The 24,902-nt window shown below is 42.0% G+C and overlaps 1 protein-coding gene across 3 annotated transcripts in view; it reads left to right on the forward strand.

Moving 5' to 3' along the window:
• The window catches only part of LOC141086580 (uncharacterized), a 127,021-nt gene extending 126,073 nt beyond the window's left edge, over window positions 1–948 (forward strand). For all 3 annotated transcript variants that reach the window (XM_073572739.1, XM_073572738.1, XM_073572736.1), the window contains exon 11: window positions 763–948. In XM_073572739.1, the coding sequence (XP_073428840.1) occupies window positions 763–821 (59 nt within the window). In that variant the 3' untranslated portion in view covers window positions 822–948. The remainder of the gene's footprint in view (window positions 1–762) is intronic.
• Window positions 949–24,902: the final 23,954 nt, after the last annotated feature.

Below are 24,902 nucleotides of genomic sequence, written 5' to 3' on the forward strand. Positions count from 1 at the left end.
ATGCAATCCATTTTTTTTCTCAGCAACTCTTTTTCTACAGTCATTTACAGGACCATTTACAGTGTTCTATGACACATAATGGTAATGTATCCGTTAAAAACAGATAGAAAAGGGATGGTCCATTTTTCGTCCTTTTTTTATCGCACCCATTGACTTGCATTGCCGATTTTCAAACGAAAATCGCAGCATGCTGCGATTTTTTTTCTCAGTCCAATTTCGGATGGGAAAAAAATCGCAAATGAGATGTCACCCACTGAATAACATTGGTCAGAGTGCAATCCAATTTTTAATCGGATTGCACTTATCTGAATTTTCGCACCAGTGAGTATGAGCCTTAATTGTCCAATACCTAGTGCCATATTCATGCATTCCACCGATTTTAATAGCTATTGTGTAATGTGTCTTTTCACTTGCTGCCATGAAAGTAAAAATTAATGTAGGCCCCATGTTCAAAATAATACACTTTTTGTCACAATTTTCAATGCTGCATTAAAATTTAAAAAGAAGTTTATACCAAAATGTGGCAAAATAATGGCTAAGTAATCCCACCGTAGAATATCCAAATAATGCTGCTACACATGACACAGTCATAGATATACAGGTTACTTACTATACAAATGGAAAAGGCATAGAGTCCACATAATACCTCTATATAGCACCAAAATAATACCGCCATATATTGCTTCCTAATGAAAAGTTCAATGGTTATTTCACTTTTCAGATTTTATTCTAACTAGGTTCTTTATTTTCCTAATCTTGCAGCTGATACCACGGAGAGCACGACTTATCTGGATGATTTCCCCCCTCCTCCTGACTTCTAGACAACAGAACTACAATACAAGGACGGCACACACTGCAGGCTTTTCGGTCCTACCACCCCCAATGTATTTACAGATTTCCTCACAAGATACTTTATCATATGAAAATAAAATGTTGTTTAAGAGGCTGTATATGGGTGATCATGGGTATCCATAAACATTCAATGTCAGTAGATCAAGCTGATCTCGACGAGATCCACCAACTTCCTTATCTGTTTCCTGATGGAGGACGGGCTAGAGAAGGATTAGACATGTTGGATATTAACATCACCTATTCTTTTTTTTGTTATTTTGAGGGGAAAAAAAGCAGGCCAGGCACTCCATATACAACTGTCAGTTGACAGCTATTCCTCTTAATTCCATCATAAATATGCTGTAGATGTCTATTTCAGTAAGGGGAAAGGAATGATCTGCTGCAGACCCCCATTTATGACTCACAGGAAAAGGGCCAGGCATGTTAAAATCCAAAATACACAATTGCTCTTAGGCCAGGATCACACTTGCGAGAAACTCGCATGAGTCTCGCATTTTATTATCCGACACTGCCACCGGCATTCGGGACCGGAGCGCTCAGCTGCATAGAAATACATGCAGCCGCACACTCCGGTCCCGAGTACCCGCGGCAGTGCCAGGTATTAAGATGCGAGACTCGTGTGAGTTTCTCGCAAGTCTGACCCCGCACTTGCCCTGATAAACTGACCATCGAGAACCCACCATACACATAAGATCATGTGCCAAATTGGTCAAAATCAGTGAATTTGGCAAAATTTTAACAGTAAAAGGTCAACTTGTAAAGCCGCCGCATACACAATAGATAGTTCCCCCAAACACAGGAGTGCTCGGCTCAGATTTAATTTACGGCAGATTATCTCAGGGAGAGCAAAGGATTGCCAATCCAAAACCAGACATGCCAGATCCTTCTCTGCCATGATGTTATCTGTTGAGGGACAGTCAGGAGACCCCAATATTTACTAAACTGCTGTCAGCTGACCCTGCCGATATTACTATGTGTGGCTGATATTAGTCTAATGTGTATGGGAATCTTTATTGTCTCATCCAATTTTCCCCTTGGCCAAGCATTCATGTGTATGGGATGGTCAGGGTGTATCGCTCTAAGCCAAAACTATCTACTGTATAGTGTATGGCCTCCATAAGGATTCCTTCTCTTACCCGTTCACCACTACACCACTAATGGGCATAGACCCTCAGCACAAAGAGAATGGCCTTTATACCCAATACAAGAACTTTGTCACTTCTTGGAACAGGCCTCCCAAATGTCAATGTGAATAAAGATTGTCCTAATCTGAGGACATCGTCGGAGAAGCTGAGAACAGACTTGGATATGGACCTCAGACTCAGATCTAAACCTCAACATCTTGACTAATTTTAAAACTTGATCTGTCTGGTGACCACTTTTCAGCACAGTTTTCTTGATGGACATATAGTGAAGTCTTTATGGAGCATAACTAATGGTCCTTCACCAGATGAGACCAGATCTACCTGACTAATGAGGGCAGGTCAGGATATATTGGTGTTATCTAAGGTTGTGACAGAAGTGCTGTGCTTGCAGTCCACTTCCAACATGGAATGCAGACATTTACACAGGACTTAAGGTGTGTTATATCAGAGCTAAGTATTCCCTGAGGCGCTGAATGCTGGGACATTATGTAAGTGACTTCTGTTTTCTTGCTGAATTGCACAACTTTCTCTCCTGCCCCTCCGTCCACTCCAGTGTGACAACCACAGATTCCTACCTTACACAGCCTGCTTCAACTTGTAGGGGGGTCAATACAGTTTGGGTTTAGTGATCAGACCCCCTTATAAGACAGAATGAGAAAGTTGTTCTCCTTAAAGTACTTAAAGTATAATATAGGTAGAGTGGCTGTACTTGGTAGTAGAGCGCTTCACCATCAAGATGCAGGCATAAACATGTCAGTTGAAGACTTGGACTCACAGGGAGGCAACAAGCTTGATGGTTACACAGCCTCACAGGAAGCAACAAGTTGAATTCATCAATTATGGTTATTATAATCTTATGGCAATTTGCTTACACATATAACACTTGCAATGGTCTGCTGACAATCCCCTCAGCAGCACTTCCTTCACTCTCCTGTCTGTGTGCCACTTGATTAGCAGTACAGCAGACACCTTCAGTGCTTGTCAAGGATTTTTTTTTTTTACCTCGCTTTGGCAACAGTACCCTGCAGAAACTAGTATGGATAATGTGGCATGCTCACAGCACACTCCTCACAGTCACCACTTCAGACAAGGCCTTAATCTATGGAGTGGCCCTCCTATTCACACTCCAGCCATCAGCTCTTAAATTCATCTGATGTTGCTTCTTACCCCTCATATATACAGTAAGTGCGGATAGTATTCAGACCCCTTTAAATTTTTCACCCTTTGTTTCATTGCAGCCATTTGGTAAATTCAAAAAAGTTCATTTTTTTTCTCATTAATGTGTACACTGCACCCCATCTTGACTGAAAAAAAACAGAAATGTAGAAATGTTTGAAAATTTATTAAAAAAGAAAAACTGAAATATCGCATGGTCATAAGTATTCAGACCCTTTGCTCAGTATTGAGTAGAAGCACCTTTTGAGCTAGTACAGCCATGAGTCTTCTTGGGAATGATGCAGTAAGTTTTTCATACCTGGATTTGGGAATCCTCTGCCATTCTTCCTTGCAGATCCTCTCCAGTTCCGTCAGGTTGGGTGGTGAACGTTGGTGGACAGCCATTTTCAGGTCTCTCCAGAGATGCTCAATTGGGTTTAGGTCAGGGCTCTGGATGGGCCAGTCTAGAATGGTCACAGAGTTGTTCTGAAGCCACTCCTTTGTTATTTTAGCTGTGTGCTTAGGCCGGGTTCACATAGCGTTAAGGGTGGCTTCACATTAGCGTTTCAGGGCGCAGCGACGGCCTGCACACGGCCGCCGCTAAGCCCTGCCCCCTGTCGCGCCTCCGGTAGCTCCGCCTACGGGCGCATGACGCTACATGCGTCCCGCGTCCCCTATCTTTATTACTGGGGACACAGGCCGTGCGCAGTATGCGTTTGGTGGCGCATGCGTCCTTTTGACGGTGCGCCGACCAGCGCCAAACGCAACCTGTTGCAATTTGGTTGCGCTCGGCGCACCGTCAAAAGGACGCATACACCGCCAAACGCATACTGCGCACGGCCTGCGTCCCCAGTGATAAAGATAGGGGACGCAGGACGCATGCAGCGTCATGCGCCCGTAGGCGGAGCTACCGGAGGAGGCGCAGCAGGGGGTGGGGCTTAGCGGCGGCCGTGCGCAGGCCGTCGCTGCGCCCTGAAACGCTAATGTGAAACCACCCTGACACAGCCCGTTCAACGCATAGCGTTGACGAGCTGCGTTAGCGCTATAGCATAACGCGATATGCGTTATGCTATACCGCTAGTGCTAATGCTTCATCAGCTTCATCTAATTATAGATTGTCATTTCATTTATATACTACAATACTGTGATATTGTAAAATATATAACAAGTAATCAGATTCAGGTACTTAAAAAAAAAGTTTTTAAAGATGAAAAAGAGTGAAAAATTTGAATTATATTCCTTTTTGCACCTTTAAAAATAAAGACATAACAAAAAGAAACACATTCGGTGTTGTTGCATATGTAAAAGTTCAATCAAAATATTCAATTAATTATGCTGTACAATATAATTGGCATGAAACATAAAAAATTGGCGATTTTTGGTTGCAACCCCAACAAAATACAAAAAAGTTTGGTATCGCTGACTTGAAGAATCATGTTTCGAGGTTATTTTTACAGTATAATGAATGCCGTGAAAACAAAACCCAAACCAGTAACTGTGGTCTTTCTGTATTACCTGTACACTACACACTATATACAGAGCTCCAATGTATAATGTCACTGGTGATCACTGTATTACCTGTACACTATATATGGAGCTCGTATGTATAATGTCACCGGTGATCACTGTAATTTCTGTACACTATATACAGAGCTCCTGTGTATAATGTCACCAGTGATCACTGCATTACTTGTATACTGACAATATATAGAGCTCCTGCGTGTAATGTCACCAGTGGTAATATTTGTGTTATTAGTATGGTGGTTTTTATTAATGACTAGCTGAAGAGCCCGGAGTTGCCAGGGCATAGTAACTAACTGCCATCCCACTCTTTCCCTCCGCAACCCCGTTCTCCACTCGTGGTCCTGCTTTCTCCCTCTGAAGCCCAGCTCTCCACTCGCCATCCAGCATTCTCCCTCAGCAGCCCCGCTCTCCATCCACCATCCCACTCTCTCCCTCCACAACCCGTCTCCACTGGCTGTCCCGCTCTTTCCCTCATCAGCTCCGCTTTCGCTCCGTAGTCCCGCTGTATCTCTCTGCAGCCTAGCTCTCCATCCACCGTAATGCGCTCTCCTTCCGAAGCCCCACTCTCCAATCGCCATCCCGCATTCTCCCTCCACAGCCCCACTCCTTCAGCAGCCCCTGTCTCCACTGGCCGTCCCGCTCTCCCTCCACAACCCCGCTTTCCACTGGCCATCCTGCTCTCTCCCTCTGCAGCACTGCTCTCCACTCGCCATCCCACTCTCTCCCACCACAGCCCCTGTCTTCACTGGCTGTCCAACTCTATCCTTCCGCAGCCCCGCCCTCCACCTGCCATCCCGCTCTTTCCCTCTGTAGCCCCGCTGTCCATGCACCGTCCCTTTCTATCCCTCAGCAGCACCGCTCTCCATGTAAAATACTGAATGTGTGTAAGTGGCCTAAGGATAAGTTATTGATTGGTGGGAGACCGACTACTATGACTGGGCCGATCAGCAGAATGTGGAACTTTTATCCCCTTTAGACTGGAGAGGCACATACAACTCAACAACTGATCCATTCACGCTGTAAGTTGCTGCTCTTGTTTTTTTCTGGAAACCCCCAAAGAGAAGGAATTGAGCTGCTTTCAGACATCCCACCTGCTGCTGCATTTTAATATGGGGTTAAAAGTGCCCTGTCAGGGATAAAAGTTTCCCATTCTTCTGATTGGTGCGGTTTCCAATGGTCGGATTCCACCGATCAATAAGTGATAGCCTACCTAAGGCCAGAGACACACTAGCGTATCACATCCTCTGTGAGAGCATCAGATGCGATACGCTAATGACACTCGGTTCCTGCCCTTCTGCGAGCATGCGCCAAGGGTCATGCTACTGTGCTCTGATCTTCTCGCATGAGAGAATCACAGCACAGCTGCGGCGGAGATGGAGAAATTAATGTCTCCATCTCCTCACCGGCCGGCGTCAGCAGGAATCGCTCTGCACACGGGTGATGTCAGAGTGCAGTGCTATGTTTCACGTGCACCCATAGACCTTTATGGGTGCATACAATCCAAATTCAGCATGAAATCACAGCATGCTGTGTTTTTTGTTGTTTTTTTTTTGTCTGATCATGATCCGATCAGAGCTGAAAAAAACGCCATTTAGAACATGAGCATAGGACTAAATTGGTACGAATGCAATCCGATTTATAATTGGATTGCATTAGTTCGATTTAATCACAAGTGGGAGTGAGCCCAACCTGTGGATTGGTGATGACTTGTTTTCACCAAAGAACCCTTTAATGCGAACTAACGTAATAAAACCCAGTTATGGTGTATGCACAGTAGATGTGCAGGAGCCGCCTGTGTTTTACAGTCGACGCTTCACTATAACTGGGAAAATGGCTAACAGGTATTTGAATATAGTTGTAAGGTGGGTCCCTAGAGTCAATCCCCCTGTAGGCCCCAGACACCCCAGTTTGACCCTGGGTCTCTACAGTATAATGCACTCCCCATAGTCTTCCATACAGTATAGTGCACTCCCCATTTGCCTCTATACAGCATAATACACTTCCCATAGGCCTCCATACAGTATAATGAACTTCCCTTTGGTCTCCATACAATATAATGCACTGCCCATAGGCCTCTATACAGTATAAAGCATTCCCTATAGGCTTCCAAACAGTACACTGCACTCTCCATAGTCCTCCCTACAGTATAATACACTCCCTTTAGTCCTCCATATAGTATAATGTATTTCTCATAGCCCTCCATATAGTATAATGACCTTCCAATAGTACTCCATATAGTATAATGCACTCCCCATAAGCCTCCATACAGTATAATGCATTGCCCATAGACCTCCATTTAGTATAATGCGCTCCCCATAAGCCTCCATATAGTATAATGCACTGCCAATAGACCTCTATATAGTATAATCCACTCCCCATAGGTCTACATACAGTATAATACACTCCCCATAGGTCTCTATATAGTATAATGCACTCCCCATAGGCCTCTATATAGTATAATGCACTCCATATAGGCCTCTGTTATTAATGGGTCACCGAGGAGGAAAAAAAACAACAAGCTAAGTCTCAGAAAACCAGAGAGGTTGGTAACTATGCAGATTGCAGATCCCTGATCTTAACCACACAACTAGCAGCAGTCGTGGAGCGTTCCTACGATGGTCCTAGATGCCTCGTCATAACCGGAGAGCTACATAAGCCTAAAGCAGGAAAAGAGGAAAACTAACTGCCCCAGAGCAGACCCCAAAGGAAAGACAGCCCCCCACATATATTGACGGTGAAACAAGATGAAAACACAAACCAAGGCAGGAAAATAGGATGAGCAAACGATAGGGCCCAACTAACTAGAAAGGACAGGAAAGGAAAGCCACTGTCTGCAATCTGCCAAAAAACCCTACCAAAATAATGTCCAATACGTCTGATAGCAAAATTAACCCTGAAGTCACTAGACTTCTCCCACTATATCAGCACTCTGAAATATTCTGAAACAGAGCAAAAAGAGGCCAATCTAATAAGGGACAAAAAGGCAAATTGGCAAATACAGATAAATAGGAGTGGAAGTTCAGCATAGCCCCAGCAGGGGCAGGCTGACCACACAAGAAACTGAATTGACCAACAAGCGCAAGTGTGAACATTAGCAAAAAACAAACTTAACTTGAGAAGACTGGAAGAGAGCTGAAGTCCAAGACCTGAGAAGCAGACTGAATCACCAGCACCAGGATAGGGCGTCGGCTGTCTTATATCCAGTCTGATACTCCAGAGATCCAATCATTATCCTCCTCATCAGGTGGCAGATCACTACCACTTAAACCAACCTCACTACCTCCTGTCACCACCAGAGGGAGAACAGAAGGAGAACTCTCAACTGGTGGAGCAGAAAATGAGCTCATAACAGGCCTCCATACAGTATATTGCACGCACCATAAAAAAATACAATACACACATCTAAGCGCAGCAGCACCATGTAGTGACGTCATCGTGCCCGCTGTGCTGAGATGTCAGATGCAGAGAGGAAATGATGGGAGACAAAGCGTCTGCTGATGCTCCCTCTCACACCTATCTTTGAACTGTATCGGCAAGCGGGATGGATGAATGGCACATATAAGGCAGGAATATGACATTTACAGAAAAAGAGTATGTGTTTAACCCCTTCATCACCGGGTGATTTTTTTTTTTTTAAATATATGCTTTTGTTTTTTTCATTACAGTGTTTACTGATTGGAGTAATCATTTTTCTACCTTGATAGATCGGACTGTTGTGTCATGGCAATACTAAATATGATTCTTATTTTATTTCTGCATTATTAAGCAAAAGCAGGGTGATTCGAATTTGTATCAGCTTTTTTTTCATCTTTAGTCTCCCAAATTTTTTTTACTTAATTTTTAGTCCTCCTAGGGGACTTGAACAGTATTGCAGTTTATAAACAAAGTAATGAAAACCTATGAAGTCCGACCCCAGGACAAAGATGGCAGCCATGGGTGTGCCACTCGTAAAAAGCATCTATTTACTATTAAACTCATGCCTAAGCCATGGTAACCAGGTAGCATCTCAGCACAACAGGATCCATGGTAACCCATAGCAAATAAAAAAGGACGCCCAGTGGGTCCATGTAATTTTTGCTTGCTTTCTTTGTATCGCAGACACTCTTTCAGCTACATATGTGGTTCCCAGCAGCAACTGTTCAATCTCCCTGCAGCGCCACCACAGGGAAAATGAAGTATTACCCAGTTCTCATTAGAATAAATGCACAATCCCTCGATAGGCTAACTAGTAATTGATGGTCCTGAGCAGCCCACCGCCCCCCTTCTGATAGCACAGAATTGCCCAGTAGGGTACATGTCCTCCGTTGATATTATTACTCTACCCAACAACTAGCCAGTAAATATCTATTCACCCATAAATAGACAATACTTGTTATTTCCAGGCATTACATACAGTACAATTTTTTTCCGCTAGTCACTCTCAATTTATGAGTTTAGACCTCTACACACCGCACCCAGATTTCAGCTGAGGGTGGAGAGCTAAGGAGGGGTGAGAAAGTAATGTCTGTGGAGTGAAGATAAGGTCAACAGATGAGAAGGCGAAATTCTGCCTAGCAAAACAAACAAGTGAATGTGGCTGAGCTGTAATACCTGAGATAGCCTATGGAAAAGAGTGGCACTGTTTCAGGAAGAAAGCAGCCATGTTACTCTCATCTTGTACAACCCCCTGTCAGGCAAATTCCCTCTCAGGTCTATAATGGCTAAGAAAGAAGTAGAAGAAAATAGAACGGTTTTTCCTCATGGATATAGCCAAGTACATCATTCAGCCACCTCAGTCAGGCCCATAGACATGAATGGAGCAGCATTGGTCATGTGTGACTATGACGCTCTAATAAATCCATTAAATCCTGGCACAGTATGGAAGAATGGGAGATTGGGTTCTAGTGATCGATGAGACCTCACATATCACACATCTAGCCAAGGTACATTTTATGTAATTGCACAAGAGGCAACGCAACTCAATTGTGGGTCATTCTGTCATCTAATCAAGTTCCTACGATGGTACAATTCTGGAACAACATTGTGTGTCTCTATCTAGAAATTAATAGGATCAAGTGATTGTTGGAAGAGGTAGATTTCTGTTGATGGGATCCAATGAGATAACAGGGTAATGCCTTGGCGGTCTACTGACTGTCTTCTGACAACAGATCATGAGTCAAACAGGGATTGAGCATGAAGGATTTCAAGATGCCTGATCCCTTGTTTCATCAGATAAGCATGTTAGAAACGCGTATATCTGCACAGAGATTGAAGCTTCAGAGACTGGGAGTTCTGTGGAACCTGTTTGGGTAAGAATACAAGGACAGAACAATGGAAAGGACACCATTGTAGGCATTTACTACAGGCCGCCTGTGCAAGCTGAAGATATGGATGAACTCTTTATGCATCAAATGGCAAAGTTCTCCAAAAAATATGACATAGTTGTCATGGGAGATTTCAACTATCCAGACATTTGTTGGGAATCTCTCTCAGGCAAAAATAACAGGTCAAGGAAATTCTTATCCTCTCTTGCTAACAACTTTATCTTCCAAAAAGTAGGGGAGAAAACAAGGGGAACTGCTACCTTGGGACTAATCCTTACAAACAGGGAGGAAGTGGTTGAGGAGGTAAAAGTGGCTAGGACCCTAGGAGGTAGCGACCATGCTATTTTAGAATTTTGGATAACTAGAGAAGGAAGACCTGTGAAGACTCAGACGTCAAGGTTAGATTTCAGAAAGGCAGATTTTAAGGGATTCAGAAAGAGAATTGGAGGGATCCAATGGCTGGTATCCTTAAAGACAAAAATGTCCAGGAAGGATGGGAAATCTTGAAAAATAAAATTCTCAAAGCACAATTGTTAACAATTCCGAAAAGAGGGAAGCATTTAAGGAAGCCAGGATGGATGAACACAGAACTTAAGCACATGCTAAAAAGGAAGAAAGAAATGTTTATAAAATGGAAAGAGGGAGGCATAGCTAAAGAAGAATATAATGCTGTCTGCAGAACCTGCAGGGCACAAATCAGATTACTAAAGCTGACAATGAATTGAGGCTTGCAAGAGACGTCAAAAGCAATAACAAAGGATTTTGGGGATATGTCAAAAGTAAAAGAAAAGTCAAAGATACTATAGGATTTTTACAGGATGAAAATGATGAAATAGTAAGACAGGATGTTGAGAAGGCTGAACTTTTAAATTCCTATTTTGCATCTGTTTTCTCTCAGAAAGGAAATGTAACATCAACTGAACTGTTCTTCACTGTCCTATTAAGGGAATAGAAGAATCCAGGATATCTATAAACAGAAAGAGAGTGAGGAAACACTTAGCTAACCTAAATGAATTCAAGTCTCCAGGTCCCGATGAATTACACCCGAGTACTGAAGGAGATAGCAGAAGAAATTTTTGAACCCCTCTCCATAATCTTTGAAAATTCTTGGAGAACAGGAGAAGTCCCAGAAGACTGGAGAAGTGCAAATGTTATTATCTTCAAAAAGGGGAAGACGGTGGACCCAGGCAACTATAGGCCAGTGAGTCTGACTTCTATACCAGGAAAAATCTTTGAACAAATTATTAAAAAACATGTATGTCAGTACCTGGATAAGAATGAAGTGATTAAACAGAGTCAGCATAGGTTTGTAACTAATAAGTCATGTCAGACTAACTTAATTTCCTTTTATGACAGAATCACTGATTGGGTGGATCAGAGAAATGTTGTAGATATAGTATATCTTGGCTTCAGCAAAGCATTTGACAAAATATCTCACACAATCCTTATTGAAAAAATGACTAGGTATGGAATGGACAAGGCAACTGTTAGGTGGATTCATAACTGGCTTAGTGATCGGACCCAAAGAGTGGTCGTAAATGGCTGCACATCCAGTTGGAAGAATGTCTCAAGTGGGGTACCACAGGGCTCTGTCCTGGGCCCTGTATTGTTCAACATCTTTATCAACAATTTAGATGAAGGAATTGAGGGTAAACTGATTAAATTTGCTTATGACACAAAGCTAGGAGGGATAGCTAATACTAGAGAAGAGAGAGAGAGGATCCAAAAAGATATAAATAAACTGGAGCAGTGGGCAGCAACTAACAGAATGGTTTTTAACAGGGAAAAATGCAAAGTACTACATCTGGGCAATAACAATGAAAAAAGCATATACAGAATGGGAGGAATAGAGCTAAGCAACAGCACATGTGAAAAAGACTTGGGTATACTAATAGATCACAGACTGAATATGAGTCAACAGTGTGATGCAGCAGCAAAAAAGGCAAATGCAATTCTAGGATGTATTAACAGAAGCATTCAGACTAGATCACGTGAAGTCATTATTGCCCTCTACTCCTCTTTGGTCAGACCCCATCTGGAATACTGTATCCAGTTTTGGGCGCCACATTTTAAAAAAGACATCAACAAACTGGAGCAAGTTCAGAAAAGAGCAACCAGAATGGTGACCGGTCTGCAAACCCTGTCTTAGGAAGAAAGATTGCAGGATTTGGGAATGTTTAGCTTGCAAAACAGAAGACTGAGAGGAGACTTAATAGCTGTCTACAAATATCTCAAGGACTGTCACATTGTAGAAGGATCATCTTTATTCTCATTTGCACAAGGAAAGACTAGAAGCAATGGGATGAAACTGAATGGGAGGAGACACAGATTAGATATTAGAAAAAACTTTTTGACAGTGATCAATGAGTGGAACAGGCTGCCACGAGAGGTGGTGAGTTCTCCTTCAATGGAAGTCTTCAAACAGAGGCTGGACAGACATCTGTCTGGGATGATTTAGCGAATCCTGCTTTGAGCAGGGGGTTGGACCAGATGGCCAAGGAGGTCCCTTCCAACTCTACGATTCTATGATTCTAAGCCACTGCCAAAAGTGTCTGCAGAAATTTGTCTCTTTCTCCCACTTGAAAGAAACACTCATTCAGGCGAGTTAAACATTCCTGTTTACGTAGAGACCAGGAGATCAACCAACAGCTCTCTTAGATGTATGTCCCATCTGAACAACAATTGTCTACATTCATGGGCTAAAGTGTTGGCAGTGGCACCCTTGAAATTGTTCCAAAAAATGAAATATTTCTTCCAGAAAATTATTTATATTTTTTAACAATTTTCATTCTCAAGTTCTCAGACAGTTTTCTTCTCTTTCTGTTCTCCATGCTCAGTGTGGCACACAGACACACAATGCAAAGATTGAGTCAATTTCTCCCCTTTTTATCTGGTTTCATGTGTAATTTTTATATTGCCCACACCTGTTACTTACTACATGTAAATTAGAACGAGCATCAAATGCTTGAAACAAAGTTGTTTACCCACATTTTACTAAAGATACCAACTATTTTGGTCTGGCCCATTTTTGGGGTTTAGTATTAAATTATTTGTATTGTGCCAATACACACAAAGTAAAAAAAACCATGTGTACAACAAAACATGTGTAATTGCAATAATTTTCTGCAAGAAATACTTCATTTTCTGGAACAATTTCAAGGGTGCCAACACTTTTGGCCTTGACTGTATATGCCCTATTAGAGCTTATGAACATTATGGAGAAAAAAAGCTATATTTGGGACCTCTTCTGTTAACCAGAGTTGAGAGTTCCCCCTGATTATATACTATATGGTCAACCGTGTATTAGAATAGGCGGCATGTACTACCCCAAAGTTGCAAATACCCACAGTATAACTAAGTGATAACAGTCGGTTGTAAGGGGTTTAAGCTGTAAAAACACATTGATGAGCTGATCACTGGGATAACAGTGTTAAAGGTATCAGGTTAGGCTATATTCACTATTCCAGTAGTCATCCATTAGAACAGATCCAGCAGCAAATCGTTGCCCAAAAAGTTTTGCAGACCCAACTTCTTTGTATGCTTGGAAAAATCTGATTTCAACTGGCTCTGTTTTTTCAACATTGGAAAACAGATCCGTTAAATAGCCATCCGTTTTCTTCCATTTGCAAAGGATCCATTTTTTGCTTACTGGATCAGTTTCTAATAGATGATTATACATTCACATGTCCATTAGTGCATGTTAAATATCTATTTTTCCACCTCCAGTAAGCAAAAAAAAAACAAAAAAATCAAAACAGAATCTTTTTAAATGGGATAAAAACGGATGGCCATTTAACAGATCCGCTTCCCATAGACTTCAATGTTACAAAAAAAAATGAATCCAGTCTGTACAACTTTGATGGATTTGAGGATTGATGCTGGATTAACTCGAAACTATGAGTACTGGACATGTGAACTTAGCCTTATAGACAGCTCCAATAATCCATATCATGCAACTCTTCAGGCTGGAGTATTTCAGAATCAGTGTTGACTTTTCTATTGTCCTATGCCTCTCTCACATAATGCCTCCATTATCCTTTTCTCCGCTTGCCACATAACATGTCTTCAGCTCACGCCAAGGAATTTTGGAAGCCCTAAAGGAAAAAACGATCTCCCTATCTGATATATACGGCTGAAAGCCAAATAAAACCTCTATATCAAAGTTGTTCCTGGCATCCTCTGTGTTATTACACGGTGCTCTTAATATTAAAATGTTGCAGTAGAACTAGTATAATACAGTGAGTAAGGCAGCAAACATGGCATAGTAATGGTCACTGGTAAGGATCAGGAGAGTAGCTGTAAGGGGTATTAAGGTAGAAGTTACTGCCATCCAGGTCCTAGTTAGTGAGGGGGTTCAAAATCCACGCTGTCTTAAGATAAGATACCAGGACGGGTAGTGGGGCCTGTTATAGATTTTACCTTGGGACCCCAGAGTAGTTACATTGGACATCCACACTCCTCACATCAAAGTTTTTATCCTCTTAATACAGTATATTGCAATAATCATATTATATAGCACTGTGTACTTTACAATTGCTCATTTGCCTTTCTACCCAGTAAATTATTCTCTTTTCTCTGCACTATGTAGAAACAAGAAGTGTCTTTTCCCTCCATGAATCACTTGGCCTCTTCACACCCTGACCCATCTGTGAACATTTTTCTCCTGTTTCTACATAGAGCTTAGAAGGATTTAGCTCATTAGTTTTTAATCAGGTGATGTCACAGATCTAATGGAAAACAGAAGAATTAGCTGGGTAGAAAGGCAAAATGAGCAATTGTAAGTACACAGTGCCATATAATATGACTGCAATATAACAAAGAATTTATCGGCTACTTGGACAACCACTTCTTATACCCCACTCTTGGCCCCGATAAAATAGAAAAGCTCATACTCACCTCCCGTGGAGGCACCATTCCCGCGGTGTTGGCACTCACTCTCCCTGGGGTTTCCGTGCTGTTGTTGTGACACATGACCCTAGCGCCCAATCAGTGCTTGTGTCTTTGTCTCCACCTTCTGTCGAATAGAACATGAAGAGGAAGTCAGGTTCAATTCAACAAAAGGCGGGGACAGTGACGCCAGTGCTGATTTGGCGCCAGGTTCACGTGTCCAAACAACAGCACAGAAGCCCAAGGGAGAGCGAGTGCCGACACCACTGGAATGAGATAAGCTTTTTTCTGGGTGCTAAACTTTTAGATCAAGAAGGAGTTGTCCTAGTAGGGGACAACCCTTTTAAGCGGATAAAAACTTTGATTCTTTAATTTTGGTTACTAGCTCCTGTGGGTTCCTATTACAACTATGGAAATCAGATGGGTTTTGTTGGAGTCACAATTGGCCCTAAAATAATCATTTACTAACTACATCATACTCTCCAGCACAATACACCTAATTCTTTTTTTTAACCTAGCTCAGCTCATCACGTCTAATGCATATTCCCATTTTGAATGATATATATCTGAGATTGGTCTGACCGGATGTCTATAGGCATATCATGATATTACAGTCAGCCCAATTCTCATCTATAGGCTAGATTGAGCACCATCCCATTCATGGAATAAAGCTAAATTGCAATGCCAAACACAATCAAGAGTGGCGCGGGTTCTAGAAAAAAAAGACTTTTTATTCTAATCTCATAAAACAGCTTTAAGGAGAAAACAAAAATGTAGTCACTTAGAAGAATGTCACAAATGTCAGGTATCTTAAACCTATTAGTTGTCACCATACCCTGTTCATTATATGCATACTTTCAGATGTATAAATATATGTGCCTTTTCTACCTGTGGTATTGTCCCCTAAACTCACTCCCCACACATTACTATCAAAAGACAGCGAAAAATAATCTACATTTCTTTGAGGACTTTTCTAAGATTCCATTGAAGACTTTACCTAGTGGACTAGAAAGTATTGTGGTACTATAATAACTAGAATAGGACTCCATTCTGCCACAAATACCTTCATCAGCAATTGAGTTCAGGACAAGAAAAGCCTGCCATGAAAGCAAATCTTCTGGTCCCCTGAGGGCGCAGTGCATGACTCAGGGATTCACAGTAGATAGAATATTCACGCAGATTCTGCAGCAGACCGAACTTGTGCTCATGCTGCTTCACTTCCTCTGCCCCCTATGTGTAAAGGGAACCTGTCAAGTCCCCGAAGACCTCAGAACAGCCAATAGTTGTGTCTACATACAGTTGAAACCAGAAGTTTACATACAATATATATAAAAAGACACATGTGCACGTTTTTCTCAATATCTAACATGAAATTAGAAGAAACCTTTCCCGATTTAGGTCAATTAGGATTAGCATAATTATTAATATTTGCCAAATGCCAGAATAATGAGAGAGAGAATGTTTTAAGGCATTTTTATTACTTACTGCAGTCAAAAGTTTACATACATTTCATTAGTATTTGGTACCATTGTCCTTAAACTGAATGACTCAGGTCAAATGTTTGGGATATCCTTCCACAAGCTTCTCACAATAATTGGTCAGGTCACTGTCCATTTGGAAGACCCATTTCCACTCAAGCTTTAACTTCCTGGCTGATCTCTTTAAAGATGTTGCTTCAGTATTGCCACATAATCTTCTTTTCTCACAATGCCATCTATTTTGTGAAGTTCACCAGTCTCTCCTGCAGCAAAACAACCCCACAACAGGATGCTGCCACCGTGTTGCACAGTTGGGACGGTGTTCTTAGGCCTTCAAGTTTCTCCCTTTTTAATTCAAACGTAACGATGGTCATTATGCTCAAAAAGGTCAATTTTAGCTTCATCAGACCACAGGACATGTCTCCAAAAATTAAGGTCTTTGTTCCTGTGTGCATTTGCAAACATTAATCTGGCTTTTCTATGTTTCTTTTGGAGTAATGGCTTCTTCCTGGCAGAGTGGTCTTTCAGCCCATGTTGATACAGTACTCATTTCACAGTGGATATTTACACAATCTTCCCAGCTTCCGCCATCATCTTTACAATGTCTTTTGCTTTTGCCCTTAAATTGATATGCACATGTCGGACCAAAGCACGTTCATCTCTGGGACACAGAACACATCTCCTTCCTGAGCGGTATGATGGCTGGACATTCCCATCTTGCTTGTAATTGCATATAATTGTTTGTACAGATGAACGAGGCACCTTCAGGTATCTTGAAATTGTACCCAAGGATAAGCCTGACTTGTGCAAGTCCATAATTCTCTTCCTGATATTTTGGCTGATTTCTCAAGACTTTCCCATAATGTTACACAAAGAAGCCTTGTGTTTCAGGTTTGCATTAAAAATCATTCATAGGTGTGTCTCTAATTAGTTCAGATGTTGCCAAAAAACTTCCAAACACATGACATCATCATATGGGCAGTCCAGAATTGTTTAAAGGCATATTAATCTTATTGTATGTAAACTTTTGACTTTGTAGTAAGTAATAAAAATTCCTTAAAACATTATCTCTCTCATAATTCTGGCATTTGGCAAATATTAATAATGATGTTAACCCTAATTGACCTAAAACGGGAAAGGTTTCTTCTGATTTCATGTCAGATATTGAGAAAACCATGCATGTGTGTCTATTTATATAGTGTGTGTAAATTTCTGGTTCCAACTTTAGGTAAAAACTCTGCCTAACAGACCCTTTATTACATTAAACACATACCGTAAATACTCGTGTATAAGCTGACCCGTGTATAAGCCGACCCCCCTAAATTTGCCACAAAAAACTGGCAAAACTTATTGACTCGCGAATAAGCCTAGGGTGGAAAATGCAGCAGCTACTGGTAAATTTCAAAAATAAAAATAGATACCAATAAAAGTAAAATTAATTGAGACATCAGTAGGTTAAATGTTTTTGAATATCCATATTGAATCACGTGCCCCATATAATGCTCTGTACAGTTCATGATGGCCCCATAAGATGCTCCGTACAAAATACTCCCCATATAATGCTGAACAAAGGTTAATAATGCCCCCATAAGATGCTCCATAGAATAATATGCCCCATATGCTGCCCCATGAAGGTTATGACCCCATAAGATATTCCATAGATTATGCTCCATAGATTATGGCCTCATAAAATGCTCCATAGATTATGCCCCCATAAGGTGCTCCATAGATTATGCCCTCATAAGATGCTCCATAGATTATGCCCCATATGCTGCTCCATAGATTACACCCCCATATGCTGCTCCATAACTATGCCTCCATACGCTGCTCCATAATTATGCCCCATAAGATGCTCCATAGATTATGCCCCCATATATTGCTGCTGCTGCTGCCACTGCAAATTTAAAAAAATGACATACTCACCTCTCGTCGCTGGGGGCCCAGTGCCAGTGTCCTGAGCAGGCGGTGACAGGTTCTGATGTCACCGCTGGCTCAGGACCCCGGCACTGGCAATATTTACCAATCCCCGCTCCATGGCTGCGCGTTGCTGTCTGCCAGGTCCCTCTGTCAGTCAGTGACATTCAGGCAGAGGGCGCGGCGCGCACTTATGTCACCGTGCCCTCTCACCTGAACATCACAGACAGAGGATGCAGAGGAGAGGACATAAGCGCGCAGCAGTGGACTGGGGACAGGTGAATATTGCATATATTTACCCCCCCGGCATGTCTCTGCAGCCCCCCTGCTTCTCCCAGTCTCAGGCTCCTTTCTTCAGTGGCCACGTGGTACCGCTCATTAAAGTCATAAATATGCGCATATTCATGACTTTAATGAGCAGTACCACGTGACCGCTGAAGGAAGGAGCCCGAGACCGGGAGAAGCAGGGGGGCTGAAGAGACTGCGCCGGGGGGTAAGTATGACCTGACACCCCCGCTCCCCCTCCCCGCCGACCCCCTGGTATATGACTTGCGTATAAGCCGAGAGGGGGACTTTCAGCCCAAAAAAATGGGCTGAAAATCTTGGCTTATACGCGAGTATATGCGGTAAATAGATACTTAGAAAAAGTCAGTGGGGTGTTAGTGTTCCAAGACTATTTGGACTATTTAGCATGTTACCATTTTTCTTTTTTTTTAATTTATTTAGGGATTCTTTATAAATTATTTTTACATGTTTTTTTTTTACTTTATTTTATTGTCCTGGGGGGGACATCACTGTCCGTGACCACCCCTGACACATAGTGCAAGGTGTCAGCTGTGATAATCAGCTGACACCCGACCGTGATCAGCGGCGCTCCCCCCCCGTGAGCGCCGCTGATCGCGCTGGACATACTATTCCGTCCTTGGGACTTAGGTCCCAGGTCACATGGACGGAATAGTACATCCAATGTAGGAAAGGGGTTAAATAACCTTTCATGTTTCACAATAACAAACAACAAACATAGAGAAACTTAGAACTGTTTGTGAGGTGGAGACTTTCAGACAATAAGTAAACAGTTCTCTATATTGTGCCACTATGAGCATTGTCTGTAAATGTATGACCAGAAATACTGTGTAATGGTCTGAATGCATTCTGTATATTTCAATATGGACTCAAAATATCCATTGTTATATTCACACTACACGGAGTCAAATGGCAGTGATGTCATTCACTCCAGTCACTTGCACGCTGAAGTCAGCTGTTGGCTTTAGAAGAGGACACCGCACGGTGGGTGAGCAGAGGGAAGGTGAGTACTTATTGATTTATTTATTTTAAATCAGTGAGTACACGGTGGCCATATTACTACATGAATGACTATGGGCTGTGCATTATACTACATGTATGACTCTGGGCTGTGCATTACACTACATGGATGACTATGGGCTGTGCGTTATACTACATGGATGGCTATGGGCTGTGCATTATATTACATGGATGGCTATGGGCTGTGCATTATATTACATGGATGGCTATGGGCTGTGCATTACACTACATGGATGACAATGGGTTGTATACTATATGTATGACTATGGGCTGTGCATTATACTATATAGATGACTATGGGCTGTGCATTATATATGGAGGAGCATTATACTATATGGAGGAATATGAGCTGTGCATGTTACTATACCAAGGATATGGACTGTGCATTATGCTATATGGATGACTATGGGCTGTGTATTATATTATATGAAGGATACGGGCTGTGTATTATACCTATATGTAGGACTATGGGCTGTGCATTATACATGGAGGATGATTATACTATATGGAGAACTATGTGGTGCACTATAGTATATTGAGGACTTTGGGTTGTGCACTATATATGGAGGACTATTGAGGGTGCATTATATTATATGGATGACTATGGGGTGCATTATACTATATGGAGGACTATGGGGCACATTATACTATATGGAAGACTATGGGATGTGCACTATACTATATGGAGGACTTTGGGCTTTTCATTACATATGGAGGCTTAAGGAGGGTGCATTATATTATATGGAGGACTATGGGAGTGAATTATACTATAGAGAAGACTATAGGGGGTGCATTATACTAAAGGAAGGACTATGAGAGTGCAATAGACTTCTGGCTTGGGGCCTCATGAATTCTATGTACATCTCTGGTAAATATAATGGTTTATTTTTTTCTGTATATTAAAGAACAGCGGCAGAAGCCCAGGATAAGGGATATATGCTAGGATAGGGGATATATATATCAGAATAGGGCCTAGGATAAGGGACATATACCAGGATGAGGGACATAAATACCAGAACGGAGGGCATAAATCTTACACCAGGGTCCATCAGACTCTAGTTACGCCACTGTATAAGACTCTTCAATAATGCCACCAGTGGCTGGTGTCTGGTTATGCATTGTTTGCACCACGTCATAACAGCCATAGGTGACTTACTAGGTACTAAAGATGGTAGTTATAAAGGGAAGTAATAATTCTGAGACTGCACTAGAAGAATATTTAGAATTGAGAGTCCTCAGTGGCTGATACCTTTTAATGGCTAACTGAAAAGATGGTAACAAATTGCAATCTTTCGAGACTACGCAGGTCTCTTCATCAGGCTAGACTCTCAATTCTAAATATTTTTCTATCTACTGGCTAACACGGTACAAAGATATATATCTTTCCTGTATCGAGACTGCACTAGTCAGTAAAAGAAGCATTTTGTTATTTAGAGAAATCATTTGTCATACTAGTTGTTTTGATTTAAGCTATTAAAATTGCCCTTGCATTGCAAGAGACAATAGCAACTTGAATCACACCAAAAGGATTTACAAATACCGACTGACAAGGGCACGAAGAACTGTGTGTGCCTTTGGATTGCTGGTATTTAAATGGCGCATTTTGGGGACAGCCATCAATCTAAAAATTGAGACAATTGTTGCGGTTGTGAAAGCGTGTGTTGTTCTGCACAATTACATCCTGGAGAAAGAGTAACAACAATTAGAACTTGACGAACCTGTTCATACCACATTGCAGGATTACCAAGATCACCCTCTGAGGGCTACAGTGGAAGTTGCACAAATGAGGGATAAATTTGTTGCCTACTTTGTTTCTGATACTGGACGTGTGGCATGGCAAGACGAAATGGTTTAAGCCACTAAGTAAAATGTACCTGTAATGTTATGTACCTGTAATGTTATGTACCTGTAATGTTATGTACCTGTGATGTTTGCTGACTTTAATACTAACACCTTGACTGTAACTTTAATACTAAACACCTTGACTGTAACACAACCGTTAATATTTCACTCAACAATACACACGTTTAAATAAAGACAAAAAGAAAACACAGGGTAACAGGTACTGTGAACCAAAAAAATTTTTATTAACAAACATAACACCAGGAAACACAGGAAATTTGACAAATAACAAAAAAGAAAAAAAAAAGGGCTTTACTTTTCAGATCTGCGGGAGGGAGTAATATTGTGGACCTGGGGGGTGTCGGGCTGTGATGATAGGCTAGGAGTGGTTGGGGAAGTTGTTACAGGGGAAGTGGCAGTCAATTAGAGGATAGGGTCAGAAACATTGGCAGAGGGCACATTTTGGGAAGAGGACACATTAGAAGTGGAATACAAGTTGGAAGGGACTTACACATTGGATGGGATAGAACAAAGGGAAGGTAGGGAGAGACTTGGAAACGGTGACACATTCAGAGGTGAGGGTGGAGGGTTGGGTAATGGTTTGTCGCTACTTTTATTTTCCTGGCCTTGGTTTTGCTGGTTCCTCTGCGTTTTTGTTCCTGTCCCTGGGGTGCTGAACTCAGCTGCGTGGTGGAAGTGGAAGGCTGGGCTGCTGCACTCGGCTGCACTCGGTGTAGCTGGGTAATGTTGGAACAGTCCTAATGTCCAGCAGTGGTTGAGGTGGTGGATAGGTCACTTGGTGAGCATACTGGCATCCAAGTCCTTTTGATGTTGAGAAATGTGCTGGTGGATTCTGCCACTGAAGCTGTGCTGGAGCTTGTTGGAGGTGTGGCTGAAAACAACTTTCTGGACATGTTCAGTCAGAAGTAAGCATGCTTTTTGAACACATGCGTACGCATGTCTTTGCGTTCCAATGCGTTCCCATAGACAGTAATGCACTGTATTTATGCACTCATCCACATGCGCATGCCTGCACATATTTGACGGATTTTTGACGCCTCAAAAAATGCAACATGTTGCGTTCGCAGCACATCACGAAACGACGCAATCCGCATGCGAACGCATGCAAACGCATTTTCCTGCATATCCCTGCGTACACCATGTTAAAGATCTGCACGAATGACACATGCGGATCTATGCGGATCATATGCTGCGCACCGAAACGCAAATGTGAAACCAGCCTTAGAGAGTATTTCTTCTTCTAGGTGTTTATTATATCGTAGTCATCCATGTTACATGCAGAAATACATAAATACAGTATATACTTGTACATATCTGTCATTAATAACAGTTGGATCATTTGTGAGAAAAAAGTTCATATGGCTTCAAGTTCAAAACAAAAAGTTATAAGGCAAGGTCACAAAGTAAAGCAGATATAGAAAGGTTATATGGAGTAATAGGAGGAGATATAGGGGAGGTTATATGGAGTAATAGGAGGAGATATAGGGGAGGTTATATGGAGTAATAGGAGGAGATATAGGGAGGTTATATGGAGTAATAGGAGGAGATATAGGGAGGTTATATGGAGTAATAGGAGGAGATATAGGGAGGTTATATGGAGTAATAGGGAGAGATATAGGGAGGTTATATGGAGTAATAGGAGGAGATATAGGGAGGTTATATGGAGTAATAAGTGGAGATATAGGGAGGATATATGGAGTAATAGGAGGAGATATAGGGAGGTTATATGGAGTAATAGGAGGAGATATAGGGAGGTTATATGGAGTAATAGGAGGAGATATAGGGAGGTTATATGGAGTAATAGGAGGAGATATAGGGAGGGAATATGGAGTAATAGGAGGAGATATAGGGAGGATATATGGAGTAATAGGAGGAGATATAGGGAGGTTATATGGAGTAATAGGAGGGGATATAGGGAGGTTATATGGAGTAATAGGAGGAGATATAGGGAGGTTATATGGAGTAATAGGAGGAGATATAGGGAGGGAATATGGAGTAATAGGAGGAGATATAGGGAGGATATATGGAGTAATAAGAGGAGATATAGGGAGGTTATATGGAGTAATAGGAGATATAGGGGGTTATATGGAGTAATAGGAGGAGATATAGAAAGGTTATGTGGAGTAATAGGAGGAGATATAGGGAGGTTATATGGAGTAATAGGAGGAGATATAGGGAGGTTATATGGAGTAATAGGAGGAGATATAGGGAGGTTATATGGAGTAATAGGAGATATAGGGGGTTATATGGAGTAATAGGAGGAGATATAGGGAGGTTATATGGAGTAATAGGAGGAGATATAGGGAGGTTATATGGAGTAATAGGAGGAGATATAGGGAGGTTATATGGAGTAATAGGCGATATAGGGGGTAATATGGAGTAATAGGAGGAGATATAGGGAGGTTATATGGAGTAATAGGAGATATAGGGGGTTATATGGAGTAATAGGAGGAGATATAGGGAGGTTATATGGAGTAATAGGACGAGATATAGGGAGGTTATATGGAGTAATAGGAGATATAGGGGGTTATATGGAATAATAGGAGGAGATATAGGGAGGTTATATGGAGTAATGGGAGATATAGGGGGTTATATGGAGTAATAGGAGGAGATATAGGGAGGTTATATGGAGTAATAGGAGGAGATATAGGGAGGTTATATGGAGTAATAGGAGGAGATATAGGGAGGTTATATGGAGTAATAGGAGGAGATATAGGGAGGTTATATGGAGTAATAGGAGGAGACATAGGGAGGTTATATGGAGTAATAGGGGGAGATAGAGGGAGGTTATATGGAGTAATAGGAGGAGATATAGGGAGGTTATATGGAGTAATAGGAGGAGATACAGGGAGGTTATATGGAGTAATAGGAGGAGATATAGGGGTTATGTGGAGTAATAGGAGGAAATATAGGGGAGGTTATATGGAGTGTCCCTCACTGCTGAGTATTTGGACCAGTGTAGCAGGAAGTGGGTCTCATCCTCCAGGGCCTCCTGGTCACAGTGTTGGCACAGTCTTTCCTCCCTGGGCTTGTAGCTCTGCCTGTGTCGGCCGACCTCGATGGGAACTGAGTCTATATCGGCTCAGGATCTTGCGGTCTCTGGGGTCCGGGAGTTTCTCCAGATATGGGGCCAGTCTGTAGTCTCTCTGTAGACTCTGGTACATGGTCAGTTTCTGTGAGCTGATGATGTCGTTCTTCCAGTCACTTACGTACCTCTCCTGGCCTTCGTCTACCATCTTCCTGATTCCAACTTTTGTCAGGTTGTTGTGATTGGTGTTCTGGTCAGGTTGGGTTTGAGTGGGCTGTTCCGAGGGTCCTGGTTTTTCTGTTTCCCCTACATGTGTCAGGGCTTTATGGTGATGGGAGCTTGGATTGCTCCTACGTAGGTGAGCCCGGAATGACAGTGCCCTCTTTAGAACTGTTAGGTGTAGAGGGAATCTGCCCAGCTCGGCCCGGCA

This window comes from Dendrobates tinctorius, unplaced genomic scaffold (assembly GCF_039654945.1).
Source record: "Dendrobates tinctorius isolate UK_male_01 unplaced genomic scaffold, ASM3965494v1 ptg000032l, whole genome shotgun sequence".
Taxonomy (NCBI): Eukaryota; Metazoa; Chordata; class Amphibia; order Anura; family Dendrobatidae; genus Dendrobates; species Dendrobates tinctorius.